The 14,774-nt window shown below is 41.9% G+C and overlaps 1 protein-coding gene and 1 long non-coding RNA gene across 2 annotated transcripts; one reads left to right on the forward strand and one right to left on the reverse strand.

Moving 5' to 3' along the window:
* The first annotated feature begins 6 nt into the window (after positions 1 to 6).
* On the forward strand, positions 7 to 3,630 carry MYOD1 (myogenic differentiation 1). Its single transcript, XM_005426321.2, has 3 exons — positions 7 to 638; positions 2,108 to 2,186; positions 2,747 to 3,630. Exons 1-3 carry the CDS (start codon positions 84 to 86, stop codon positions 2,995 to 2,997), a joined length of 885 nt encoding a protein of 294 aa, XP_005426378.1. The 5' UTR covers positions 7 to 83; the 3' UTR covers positions 2,998 to 3,630.
* A 260-nt stretch (positions 3,631 to 3,890) lies between these two features.
* Positions 3,891 to 11,450, reverse strand: LOC115948471. The gene is made up of 5 exons (XR_004082301.1): positions 11,362 to 11,450; positions 10,914 to 11,044; positions 8,295 to 8,477; positions 6,463 to 6,557; positions 3,891 to 5,025 (listed from the first exon to the last, which is right to left on the reverse strand). It is a non-coding gene; the product is annotated as an uncharacterized LOC115948471 (long non-coding RNA).
* Between the last annotated feature and the right edge of the window lie 3,324 nt (positions 11,451 to 14,774).

A 14,774-nucleotide genomic window follows, 5' to 3' on the forward strand; every position in this document is an offset into this window, starting at 1 on the left:
CAGAGCAGCCCGGTCGAAGGCCCCTCCGTTCCGAGCCCCTCGCTGTCCCCTCTGGCCTAGCCGCTGTCCCCTCTGCCACCCCCATGGACTTACTTGGCCCCATGGAGATGACGGAGGGCTCCCTCTGCTCCTTCACAGCCGCCGATGACTTCTACGATGACCCGTGCTTCAACACGTCGGACATGCACTTCTTCGAGGACCTGGACCCGCGGCTGGTGCACGTCGGGGGTCTGCTGAAGCCCGAGGAGCACGCGCATCACCACGGGCACCACCATGGGCACGAGGAGGAGCACGTCCGGGCGCCCAGCGGGCACCACCAGGCTGGCCGCTGCCTGCTGTGGGCCTGCAAGGCGTGCAAGAGGAAGACCACCAACGCCGACCGCCGTAAGGCCGCCACCATGAGGGAGCGCCGGCGGCTCAGCAAGGTCAATGAGGCCTTCGAGACCCTCAAGCGCTGCACCTCCACCAATCCCAACCAGCGCCTGCCCAAGGTGGAGATCCTGCGCAACGCCATCCGCTACATCGAGAGCCTGCAGGCCCTGCTGCGCGAGCAGGAGGACGCTTATTACCCAGTGCTGGAGCACTACAGCGGGGAATCGGACGCCTCCAGCCCCCGCTCCAACTGCTCCGATGGCATGGTGAGTGCCCCAGGGAGGACACCCTGCCACCAAGGTGCCCTGGACGCTGTTGGTCCAAACCTGAGCAGGGCGAGTCACCTCTTCCTGCCCTTCCTATAGCAGCTGCCTTCTGTACCTCCCCAGGCAGAAGACAAAGTCCTTTCTTGTGCCTTGAGCACCCGCAGTGAAGGGAGGTGGGGTCCCCACATGGCAGGATGTCTGGGAAAGAAGAAGACTCTCTTACACACTTTGTTCCCTAGGAGAAGTTAGGCAGGTTCCTCATGTCCTGGAGGAGCCAGGGCAAAGCTGCTGGGGGAGAACTTTGGGAAGCTGCCTGGAATGGAGGTATTGCCTGTGATCCCATACCTCCTGAGGCATCTCTGTTTCCATCTTCTGCTGTATCATTACCTTTGAATCCTCTAAGGACAGCAGAGAGCAAGGGCCCCCTAGGACATGGTAGTTACATGGGAATTGGTAGGAGTCTGGGTTTTGTTTTCTGCCGTTCATCATGACAACAGGAGGAGTGTCTAAGCAAGAAGAACTAGTTTTTTTGACCCTTAAGAAAAAGATTATCCATTTCACTTCTCACTCACTTCATCCCCTCCATAGATATTACAAGCAATAGGAAGGAGAATCCAGGCTTTCAGTCCTGTTTGTACATTATAGGCATGGGAGAAGAAGGGTGGGTGCCAGAGAGGGTGTCTCATCCCCACATCTTTTGGCTGGGGCTGTAGGTTCAGTCTCTCATCTGACTCTGGGTGGGTGGGATGTGGTGACCAGAGTCCAGGACAGCTCTCTGGATAGGCCGTGAACTGCCCTTTCAAACCAGAGACTGCTTCTTGTGCTCTGGTGGGGATAGTCGTTATTGAGTTCAGTATCTGCGATTCTGAGATACTTAACAGATTGGAGAGATTTACACAAATGATTCCTCTTCAAGATACAGTCTCTTTTAATACAGGAATTTGATTGTGGATTAAATTATTGGAAACAAATATATTAGTCAATGTTCTAGAGCATTTTCTATACGAAATGGAAATAGGAAGAGAAACTGAAGGAAATACAAAGGGACTAGGTAGACAGAGGCTTTTAAAGAGAAATTCATGTTTAGAAAAATCTTCAAAAACTAAATTAAAAAGACATTAATTCCCCTTTCACACAGGTCTCAGGATACTCAGGTCTCCCTGTTGTAAACTAAAGATACATGAAGGGCTGTATCTGATCAGAATGCTGGAAAGTCTTATCTCATCTGTAAAGCTGCAGCATTCGATGCAAGAGTGGTAACTTTCTTGTGGAACAGCTGTGCCACATAAAACATTCTGAGGTGGACCCCCTTCTAGCCATGTTTTTCCTTACTCAAAGAATCTACTACTTGATGGCATTTCAGACAGGACTGAAATGATGGCAACAGACCAGAGCCTGAAATACGAAATTAGATGGTTCCTGAGATTTGGGTAAGACTCTGACCTCACTTGGATTTCTCTCCTTCCCAGATGGAGTACAGCGGGCCTCCCTGCAGCTCTCGCAGAAGGAACAGCTATGACAGCAGCTACTACACAGAGTCCCCAAATGGTGAGTACATACCCTAACAGCAGTGTGAAACACAGAGACAGAGGCAGGCAGTGCAGCACCTTCCCTGTGCCTGCTCCGTGTCCAGCTGGGCTGAGAGAGGAACCTGCCTTTCAGCCAGCAAGCCACTGCTGCTGGTAGGGGCACTGGATTTCCTCTAGGTGTATTTGCAAATATGGCGATGTGTTATAGCTGTATTTTCCATTTTGCAAATCTAACAGTTGGATAAAAGTATGCTATTCTCTGCAACTAATTTCAGCATTTAACCATATTCTACATGAAGACTTCTTACTCTATCATTGATGGAGTAATTTATGATTGATTTCAAATCTGCTCTTCCCTTTCTATGGACTCGGTGAAGCCTTAGATCCTCCCTGTCCCCAGAGCAGCACACTGTGGTTGCACACCTCTTCCACTGTGAAATGACAATCTGTTTTCTGGTTATTGGTGTCCTTCGCCAATATTCATTTCCTCTTAAGTCTTCACATGCCCACAAATGTGCAGTGCCCACTGATGTTAATTACCAACTGGATAATCTGAGCATCTTTTTGTCTGTTTTTTAGATCCAAAGCATGGGAAGAGTTCTGTTGTTTCCAGTCTTGATTGCCTCTCAAGCATTGTAGAGAGGATTTCCACAGATAATTCCACATGCCCTATACTGCCTCCGGTGGAAACTGTTGCTGAAGGGAGTCCGTGTTCCCCTCCAGAAGGAGTGAATCTGGATGATGGTGGAGCCCAAATTCCTTCCCCCACCAACTGCACCCCACTCCCCCAGGATAGCAGCAGCAGCAACCCCATCTACCAAGTGCTATAAGGACCCCTCCAGCTGGACTGCACCAAAACCGATTTGCTCCGTTTGGCCTTGCTCAAGACCTGCCTTCTAAGGTCGAAAAGACTTCTTAAGACTTGTTCCAATTTTAAAATATCACTGAAAATTCCTTCAACTATCTAACTTTGCAAACCTGTATCACTTCAAAGTACACATAGTTATTTATTGGTTGTTAAACTAAAGTTATTTAATACATCTAGAGATAAAATTGTATACCATGAAATGGCCAATGTTTAATCTGGGCTCTGGGGAATAGGAAGCTGGCTGTTTAATGTGGAGGAAAATAGAAATCTACAGCAGTAGTGGCATGATAGATCCTTCCTATTACTCCTGTTCTGGCCAAAATAAGGTTGTGGACCATTTTTTATATAACTTTTGTATAATTGTAAATAAGAGTTGCTTTCCAAAAAAAAAAAAAAAAGAAGAAGAAAAAGAAAAAAGAGCAAAATAAATAAATTTTAAAAAAAGAAAAAACCAAAAAATTAAAAAGGGGAAAAATTTAAAAATATTTAATGTTGCTTGGTTTGTTGTGTCAAACTTTAACTTTATATATTTATACGATGTGGTTGCCAAGAATGTTTTCAACAGTATTCTAAATAAAGACCCTTATTTATAAAATCTGTGGTGTTATCTTGACTTTCATTAGGGCTTCTAGAATTACTAGTGCATTTAGGAGTGGTATTAGATCTCTGCCTTGGCAGGAAGAAGATACAGGCTCTGATTCAGCAAAGAAATCAAGAACATGCTTCAGTTGCACCACTTTGCATAAATATGCTGCTGTCAAAGGGTCTCCTTTCTTCATATTCTGTTGTGGTCACTACTAAACCTAGACCTGAGCATCACAGGTCATTATTAGAGGGATCAATAAATAAGCATGTTTCTCCTCCTCCCCCCAAATTTACAATTACATTGTAGGACTTGTTCTTACAAAGATGTGTTGAAACGAAGAATCACAAAAAATGAGACTCTCCAAATCCCAGTGTAGCTACTGAAACCCCATACAAAACTCACAAGAACAGGTACTACATTTTGGGACAACTGTTTACATTTTTCATTCAAGTTGTATTTTTCAAGTGTTTGTACCAAGTTCGTGTATTCTCAGGTATTAGAAACTAATTGCAAATGAGTTTTTGTCATAAAGTTCAAGTCACAGTTTTCCTCAAGTTCAAGTTGGAATGTAGGCCAAAGATAGGCAGTTTTAATTTGGATTTGAACTTTATGCATCTCTGGCAGCACTGCTCCAGGGATTTGCTTCTTGTTTAGAGCCTCTCTAAAAATAACCAGTGGGCTCTGTTTCATTCAGTATCTATGTGTAACCTTGAAAGCTGGCTGCGCAACTGAAAAATGTTTAGCCCTGAGCTGGTTGTCATTGGAAAGTAACAATCAGGGCATTTCTGTGCATCTGGACAAGAATAACCAGCAACTACAACCTGTTTCTTTTCACATCCCTATGATTTATGGATTTTGTAGAAACATCACAGTAAAATAAAAACAAAAAGCACACTGAAAACCAATCTAGGTATCGTCATCATCCCTAAATACTTTGATGACAGACTAGTCATTGTGTTCTCTGTTAGATGACTATTATAGAGGGAGTTTGTGCAGCTCTTACCTTAAGCAGGAAAAAGAAAGAGGGAACAGCTAATTCCAGGGAATGTCTCCCACTCCTTTAATCATGTGTGGCCTTGAAGATCAATGTTCTCTGGAGAGGAGAGGAGCAAGCTGCCATGTGTTGAGCAGAGCAATGCAGTTGCTTCTCCTCCTTCCTGGGGCAGTCATGCTCCAAGCTTGGTGATTTTTCTGAAGCCAGAGGGGCAGGGATGGTAGCAGCCATAGGTATTCCTTCCTCATCCATGAGCTTGGGGTCATGGTGGATGATAAATCAGTGTCGAGGCATGGGACCATTCTGTGGAGCAGCCCAGGCCCCCACAGATCAGAGGAGACTCTGAGGCAGGACTGGCCACTCATCATCTTCATCAAAGTCCAGCTTTGTAAAGGTCTCCCACTGACTCCCTGTGGGCAGAAAACACTCCAGCCCATAAAGATTGAGCTTACCCCTTTCGTTTTTCCATTAAAGATAAAAATCAAACTAACTTGAGAATGTGCTAATTCATACTATCATTAGTCAGGAGGGTCTCTACTAAGGCTGGAAAAATAGCCCAGGTTAGTTGGAAGCCTGTATCCCTTACAAAAGCTAAGGAGAGACAGCTGCCTCACAAATCAGGACCTCACACATCATCAATATAATTTTCATTGCCTTCAGCAAACTATCAGGCCCACAGTGCAAAAGTTTCAAATAAATGCTTTTGTGAAATACCAAAGATCTTTTAATCCCCATAATCTGAGGCTGGTAAAAGTATCAATTTAATGCCAATAAATGGCGACCAAAAAGTATTTTGGCAGCTCAGGAATGACAGAGGCTCTGGAGATGCTGGCAGGCTGGCTGTTCATGGCTGCCTTGCCTGCACCCCACTTCTGAGAGACACAATGGGGGTATCTGGCTGTAGGGCTGGCATGGCAGAGCGGGCACAGGGCACTTGTGTTCAACAATGTACATGCAGTTCCATGTGAAGTCATGTATATTGCATTTCACTGATTTATTTTAGCCACCCGAGTTTCCACATACTGATGTTAATGTTACAACAGAGAACAGGCATTTAGCACATCCCAAAATAGATAGATGGATGGATGATGAGGAAAAAATATTCATAGGTTTCCTATGCAGAGCCCATCTTTCTCTCATTGATGTCAGTGAGAAAAGTTCACTGGAGTAAGGCCAAAGGGCGTCAGCACTGACAAATACATGTTTAGGTTACAAATATATTTATTTTTTACTTAGATAAGGAAAATTGTTCCCTTGTGCCATTTCTTCCTGTTTATTTCTAAGGTAATAAATATATTTAAAACAAAGCCCTGTGCATGAAGAGGACAGCATGTAACTGATAGAAATATATCCCAGTCTATAAGTAAATATTTTGAGGCTAGTAATATTTGGATTCAGAACTTTAGTTCTGACACAGCCAAGGAGTATACGCAAGGCTGATCCAACATATACAAACTTTGGGTCTTAAATTGGACTCCTGAAGATGAATTTAGGCATTTAGGGTTGATCTTACAAAACAAAGTGCAGCCTACCTTGGTCTACAGAAACACTCCAGCATGGGCTCCAAACACAAAATGATAGTCTGGAAGTTTATATCACATAAACTTTCCAGCTCAATATGATGTTTCCTAAGGAACACTGCCTCCACAGGGAAAGTCATACAGATACAAACAAATAAAGGAAAGTAGCTGTCTTCAAACATAATGATAAGTGCACATTTTAGGCATGTTTGATTTGATTTGGTAGCTTAAGAAAGCACTGCATGACAAACTCAGTATTACTGGTTTATCGCACTCAAACCACTGCTACGGAAAAAGTGAAGAGGAATAAATTTATATCTCACTTACATGTAATAAATGCTCCAGTTTTACATTTCATCAGATCATTTGCCAGTATCAGAATGAAGAGGATCTTTTTCCTACTTTCAATATTCCACAACAAACTGCAATAAAATTGCAAATAACAACATTAAACATCATTTCCTGCATTATCATAGAAATACTGCTACAGAAGTATTTCACATACCAAACATTCAATTTTAGGTAAAAGATATATGAACTATTCTTGGTATATGTTTTCCCTTTAAAAAGATTTTATTATCTGTATCTAAATAAAGAAATATTAAATTGGCAGTTGCTTCACACCAGATGCTGCTCTTCTAAAATGACTTGTCACTTTCAACTCAAGATAAAGACCTTAAAAAAAACCCTTGAAAGTGGACAGAAAAGCAGTTTTCATTTTACATCTTACATTTTGCAGAGATATTTAAAAGTTTCAAAGTGTGCAAAGTGCCAAAACTGCCATCTTCAGAAGAACTACATCCAAAACAGACAAGGAAACCTTTTTACCTTATACCTCATGAATTGTAATGAATTAATTAATTAATATTTCATTTTTGTTTAAAAATTTCCTTGAAATCAGTAGGAATATTTCCAGCTTCAGTAGGAATATTTTCAGGCTACTGCACATAATACTGTCTGGGATAGTGTTCAGATAGCAGTGCAAAGCCAGGACAAACTCCCTGCTGTGACCCTTTGCTTGCGCTCTGGTCACTGACCCATTTCTGTCACAACACTTTCAGATGTACTGATCCCCCTGAGCACAAGCCTCTGAACAAGCTGCCAGGCTTTAGTGCTCACCTGATCTTGAAAGTACCATCCAGAAACTGCCCCCATAATAGTGTTGAAAGCCTGCAACGGTTCCTAAATGAGTGGCTGACACGGAGCCTGTGATAGCAGGAGATGGTATGAAGGTCATTTCACGCAACTTGCATGTGGCAATCTTGGCTTTACAGGCAGTAGGTAAAAAGGCCTGTGTAGAGTCAGAGTGCATGACCTAGACATCATCTTGGGAGGCACATCCAAGTACCTCATTCAGCACTATTTACTATCAGCTCACCCTCCCTCAGCCTCTCAAATCACTGGTTTTCTAGTAAAACTGTTGAACAGCCATGACCTCCTTTCCTTGATGGATGCAGCATGCTCCCTTCTCAACAGGATTGTTGTGCAACTGGGAATGTCATTAAAGTGGAGACCTTTCCATATTGACATTTCAGGGCTAACAAGGGAGGGGATGGTCCCTAGCATAACACAGAAGAGCTGTCAGAAAGCCCTTTCCCTCCCAGGACCCAGCAGGAATTAGGAACGTGTCTGGCAGAGCCACTTGGGTGAGTCCAAGGAATCCAGAAATTTCCCTGTGGACCCAGAAACCTACATTTTGCATACACTTGTAAATAAAGATTTAACACTGTAAGCTAATGGTGAAAACTGATTTATCCTGTAACCATGGCAGTATAGAAAACCTCAGGGGTTTCCCAATAATACAGTCAACATGGCACTGAATTCACAATTTACTTACTACAACACAAATAACTTTTATCATCTACAGGCATCTTAGCAAGATAACAGTTGTGCTATTTATGTAATAATGCATAATCTCACACTTATCAATAGCAAGGCAAGTGCTGTAACTATTTATTAAAAATTTACTAAAAACCCTAACAGACAATAACCCACTTAATCACGTGATTGAAGGAGGTTGCAATTTTCATTGAAACGTTGGGGGTCAAATTCACTCAGAAGCCTGTGTCTCAGCACAGTTACCACCTAGTGCTGCATATCCATGGCAGTCAAAGGGATCCCCAAATCTCCACAGTTCTCCCTAACCCACCTCGACTGACCTTGAGCCTTTTCTGGTCCAACAGCCACATCTGCTGGGAAAAATATTAACTACATTTCTTCCTGAAATCATTGCTTGGTGAACTCCGTGTTCTGTTTTATCATCTTTCCTTAATGTAAGGTTTGTTGGTGCAGAAACAGCAAAGATATTCACAGTCTTCAGACAGCATCTTGAGGTCCATACACTAAGAACATGAAGGAAAATATATTAGAAAAACCAATTTCTTCCCTGCCAAGAACCTTCTACAGAAACAGGGAGAAAAAAATGTAAGAGTAGTATGGTTGGTTGGGTTTTGGCTTTTTTATTGCTAGACAAATTCTGGGGCACCACTCTATTTTTCTTTAAGTGAAAAATAAAGACAGAAGGAGGGAGAAAATGGAAGGTCTTTGAATGCATTGTATGGCCTGTGCTGAGAGCAGTGGTCCTGAGGGAGACAGGCTGCTTGCCAAGAAGGCAGGTGGGGAGATGCAGAGGAACTGCAGATGACAGCAGGTTCACAATGACATTCTCTGATGACAAATTCCCTCAACAGGGCACAAATCTCGGCCACTGGACCAAGGGAGGTGATTTTCCCCTCTACTGTGCTGTGGTGAGATCCCACCTGGAGCTGTGCCTCCATTTCTGGGTCCTCAGCACAGAAGGGACATTGACCTGTTGGGGTGAGTCCAGAGGAGGCCACCAAGATGATCGGAGGGATGGAGCACCTCTCCTATGAGGAAAAGCTGAGAGAGTTGGGATTGTTTAGCCTGGAAAAAAGGTTTCAGGGTGGCTTTCCAGTACCTGAAGGGAAAATACAAGAAAGATGAAGAGAGACTATTTAAAAGACTGTGTAGTGACAGAAAAAGGGGAATGGCTTCAAACTGAAGGAGAATAAGTTTAGATTAGCTATTAGGAAGAAATTCTTTACTGTGAGAGTGGTGAAGCATTGGAACAGGTTGCCCAGAGAAACTGGGGGTGCCCCATCCCTGGAAGTGTTCAAGGCCAGGCTGCATGAAGCTCTGAGCAACCGGGTCTAGTGAGAGGTGTCCCTTTCCATAGCAGAGAGGTTGGAACGAGATGATCTTTAAGGTCCTTTCCAACCCCAACCATTCTATGATTCCTTTTATACTTTGGTCACTGTTTCTTTCACATCAATGCTCTACTTCTGAATCCTAAACCAGATGAAACAATACCTTTGCGTTCTGAATTTTTAAACTTGTTTTTATGGCATCTGCGAGTTTCCTGAGGCAGGAGCCTAGACAATCCACATTTGAGAGCTGTGGCTTGCTGCAGTGTGAAAGTACATTATTGAACCAACAAGCAGTGTGTAAGCTTTTCTCCAGGCCATCGGAGGGCAGCATTTCCATGAAAAACAGGACTTGAACATCTGTTTTTTTGTTGGTTTGTTTTTTTTTTTTTTAGTGTATACATTCCTTTTTTCCTCCCTAAACTCTCACATCTAACTCTTTCTCAGTTCAGGTAGAGAGCATAATTTCACACCGCAACAACTGAAATCAATGAGCTGAATTCCTACCCAGTGTAAATTCATCAGTCTTGCTGGCAGTTGACACAGTATATTGGGATTATTACAGCAAGTACAAGCTCATGGTTTGAGTTTGGATGCTCAAAGATGCATTTTTGTGGGAAAAAAAACTACAGGTTTTTTTGTCTATATGGCAAGGCATCCCTATGTATGGACTAAAGTTCGGGATGAAGAGCATCAGAGAGCAAAGCATTTATACAACAGCTTGTAAAGGGAGACCCATTCTCCATCCAGGGCACGTAATGCTCTCATTACAGATCTAGTGGCATAGAAATACAAATGGATGCAAGGGGGTTCATGTGTCACACGTGTTCCTTTGTATGGGACAGGTCACACTCACATCCCTTTGTTCCCTTTGGAAGGGAAGCCGGTATGTGCTAGGCACTCATGCTCTAGGCTCTCAAAGGCTGTCCTCTGCAGAACTACACACTTGAAACAGCTTGCAGTTGAAAGCCAGCTGCACAAAATGTAGTCCCAAACATGCCTTTCAAAAGCTTCACAAATGCCAATTACATTAAGTGATAAGAAAAAAAAGCAACGAAGTAATGTGCCTAATTAACAAAGCTAGAGATGGAGCCAGCCACTTGGTTTGAAGTACTTCCAAGAGAGATGTTAAATGCAATGGTCAGGGCAACTCTGGAAGAAATAAATTAACATGCTGGGTTAATATTTCAAGCTCTGTGGGAGTAAAAACTGTGTGTGGTAAGGGGAAACAAAGGTAAAATTATCACAGGGTGCTATTCTGATTGTTTGTTTGCCAAGGACACTTTAGCTTTTGCCATTTATTATTCTTCATGGTATGCTCAAAATTATGCAAGAAGACATAAAAGTGTCAGCATTGCGTCACCGGCCTTCCTAAATTTATCTTTTACCCACCTGTTAAATCTCAGCTCAAGGTCAAGAGAAAAACCATTTTAAGTGAATGCACTATGAGACAGACCGATTCATGAAAAATATCTTAGGAGGGTTCTTTTATCTTTAGTACTATCTGCAACCACAGCTTAAAAGATTCCCCTCACTACAGGACAACAGTGGAGTTTTTTTCTGGTCCTCTGACCAGAACTGACTGACAGCTGCCTGGTTCCAAATCTTAGATACCTGTGGTTGGGAAAGCTCAGGCCATCACAAACTCTCAAGTTCCAGCAAGTAGTGTGGCTTGAATCCATTCCAGTACTCATCTGTTGGCAGCTGTTTCCATCTGCTCCTTCTTGAACCCTTCTGCTGACTCCCTAGGGAAGAGCAGGAAGATTGTCACGCAATGAACTCGCTTGTTGTGAGCTGGCTGCTCATGTTTTACCCCAATCTGTCATCTCACCTCATCTGCTCTCTGGCCTTTTTTAGCCATGAGAATTCTGAGTTCTGCTCTGCACCTAAGGGGGAAAAGAAACCCCAAACCAACCATTCCTCAAATTATTCCTTCTTTTAAGTACAAATAATTATTATGAACAAGAGATTCATTAATATTGATCAGATCACTTAGTCCTCACAGCTGAATTGCACAGTGATTCCTGCATGTATGTTTTGCAGCTAGAAGTGTCTGACATACCTTTACTTTGTGATGAGGGAAGGCAGATGCCCTTCAAGCACTCCATGACCATTACCTACGGCCTTTTTTTTTTTGTTGTTGTTGTTTGGTTCTGTGGTAAAACACAAAATGGAGAAAGAGAAAAAAAACCAAAAAATAACATTTTCTATTTTAGACGTCAGTGTTTATGTTTCCAGACTTGCAGCTGAGCCTTTAGGAACTTTGGTTGACTGAGCAAATGTCTATGCACATTAAGGCTCCTCTCTTAATTTGTCCCATTGCTATTTTATGTACTTGGTAACTTGATATCTACACATTAACATTAATTGGCCAGACTAAGCAAAAGATTTTATTTTTTCTTAACCAAGATAATTAGTTTTATATTTTCATCTTTGAAAGTTTTAATTTATACTTTGATACACTATCTCTAGCCTGATTTCCAATTGGACCAAATCGCCTCAAATCTCTTGGGCATTCAAAACTTTCAGGTGTACCTGAAAATGCAAACTTCTGTCCAGAGACATCTTTTTTTTTTTTTTTCAATCCCAAAGTACCTGAAAGTACATCCCTAAATATAAGCAGCATTCTGCAGATGCTATTCAGCCTAGGGTTCAGAGGGGAGAAATGATCAATAAGAGAAGCAATACAACAGAATATGGAAAAAAAGCTGAAGAAGATTCCATTAGTAACACAAATACAATCATCTGGATTTTGCCCTAGACATAATTATACCTATTTGTGGCTATATTGGTCAAAATACCTCCTAAGGGCTTTAAAAGCATAAACTCAGGAAAACAGAGTAATTTCTCTGATTTGCCATGTCACCTTTTCTGTGGAGCACTGTCCTTTGCAGCATGCATCTGTCTGCTTGGATTATGCAGGGGTCAAACTGGGCCACACGAGCACAGCACCACTTCAGCACTTCTGCGTGGACACCTATCTATACAGTGAAGGCTTCTGAAGGGGCTTGGCATGATAAAGCAATTAAGAAACATCTTTGCCCACATCCTGAATTACTGCCACACAATCAGCCATTTCCTCCACTTTTTAACAGGCAGAATAAGCTGGAGAACAGTTTCAGAAGAAACAGTAGAAACCTATTGTATTTTTTATTACAGTTGGAAAATTTTCAAAGAAAAAAAGGTCTTCATTATAGATTTGAGAACTGGACCCTCCTTTTTTCTCACTGCTCCATAGGAAAGCCAATAAATATGCTATTGTAGGCCATCTTAGGATGAGAATCCATCCAAGAAGAACAGAAAGGTCCAATTTTGTATGAGAATGGAGTATTTCTTAAGGAAGACCCAACTCTGATTTCTTCCAGGCCAACTCTGAATATCTTGTCCCACTCTGATCCTTCTCTACTTCCTCATTATTTCCCAATTCCTTCTACTGCTGGGCTACCTAGAGGCAAAGACTACAACTGCAAAACCTGGCAGAACCCACAGATGAATCAGACTGAATCAGTAAACAATGACTAAAAGTGCAGCGTCACAGGAACAAGCATATCACCGTGCCTCAAATTAAATCATTTAAATACAAACCTGCTGCAAATCTTAACAGGAATACCAGCTACAGTCTGGAGGGCTGGTATAGTCCTATTGCACTGGGATTCCTACAGAAATCTTCCCCAGGTCCTAGAAACTCTGGGTAGAGCATGTTCCTGCTTCCTGGAGTGCAGAGACCATTCATTATAGCGTGTCCCAGAAGGGAAAGGCAGAGGACAAGCTAATAGAGGTGCCATCCCTTCACTATTGCCTTTCTTCTAGCTCTCAACACTTCATTTAACTGGAACAAAAGGCTGCTGTCAATGCCAAGGCATAGGCCCAGGCATGAGACAGGATAAAGAAACCTTCATTTCCAGCAGCTGGTCCAAGATTTGGTACAGAAAGTGGATTTTGCTTTCCATTTACTCACATTTATATCGTATAAATCGTGGCTTTTGACAAAAGAAATGCAGCAGATTTCATCCTTAGTGCCAATTATTTAACTACCATCACTGGAACTATTATACTTCATATATCTTCATATGCAGCATTCAAACAATTACTTCAACAGGATTAAATGTCATATTTCATGGGACTGGCCGTGTAAATATTTACAAAGCTAGAGAACAGAAAAGACATCTCAGAGTTATTGATTCATGTCAAATATTGAGAAGCTGGGTTAATCAAGGGATTTAAGCAATGCTTTAAACCTCTGAGTCAGCATTGTTGAGATTTATTTAAACTTCTCTTACCTTTCAACATCTAAAGTTTTACAAATCGTTTATAACAACAAAGACTTACAGGCCATTTTCCCATCTGTTTGTCTGAGGACATTTCAGTTACTATTGTGAACTCACTAGGCTGAAGAAGTGATAACAGCTGTGAAAAGTGAATCATTCAACAAAAATAAAGTTCTCATTTCACTAAAAAAAAGTGAGAAATTATTCTAATAAGTAATTGTTCTAATTCTTTTGTTGTATTATAGAAATAGCTAGCTGATGGGCAAACACATACATTTTATAAAATGGAGCATATTCCATACTCCTTGGTCAGAAACAGACCCTATTTTTTTCTGGTTTTTTTGTGGTTAAATAAAAAAGATACACTTGCAGTGCTGAGAGCTGCATGCCTTTTTCAAGAAAAGACTAGCACCTCCTGTTCTGTATTCTGTATATAGTAGTTGTGAAATACATATGTCTGTATCTATGTGTTTGTGTCTGTTGCTATGTTCATGTACCTGCAATTTGGCTGAGATCTTAAAAACATAGTGACAGCATTAGTAGAGTTTTGTTTTCAGAAAAGGCTGACTAGGCCAGTCTGAGAAAGTCAAGGACCTTCTAGGACCACCAAAACAAATCAGCTGATAAAATAAAGCCAAGTCCCTGGCTTCTTCTGAAACTCTAGCTGTAGTACATGGTAGGAATTAAATGGCTCCAACCTATGTGCCCTCTTTTGGCAATGCAGATTCAGAGCCCTCAGGATGACTGAGCTCAGCTTGTAGTAATGAGTTTAGATAAGGGGTTTTTTGTTATGTGCTGACAGGAAACTTTCAATTGTAAGCTCAATTTTCCTCATCACCAGCTGGATTTTTGCTGGATCACACCTAGATCAGCACGAAGGAGAGGGACAAATCCATATCCTTTCATAACATGGCATTGTAACAAAGTAGCGCATTAGCTGTATGCCTAATTTTGGATGCTTAAAGTAGATTTTGGTGTGATTTAGCTCTATGATTTCTTGAGGAATAATAATTTCTGTTTTGGGGAAGATCTCATCAAAGAAAAATTCTGACACTTTTACTACAGCCTTGATCCAAGGATGTGCTCCAAAAGAAGCACAGTGCCTCACCCAGGCCAGATTTAAGGAGCTGGGGGTGAGACAGACAACTCAGCAATTTTTTGCAGTGCTTATTGCCCTTTTTGCCAGGAAGATGCAGTCTTCTCTTTC

The sequence above is a fragment of the Geospiza fortis genome, unplaced genomic scaffold (assembly GCF_000277835.1).
Source record: "Geospiza fortis unplaced genomic scaffold, GeoFor_1.0 scaffold327, whole genome shotgun sequence".
Taxonomy (NCBI): domain Eukaryota; kingdom Metazoa; phylum Chordata; class Aves; order Passeriformes; family Thraupidae; genus Geospiza; species Geospiza fortis.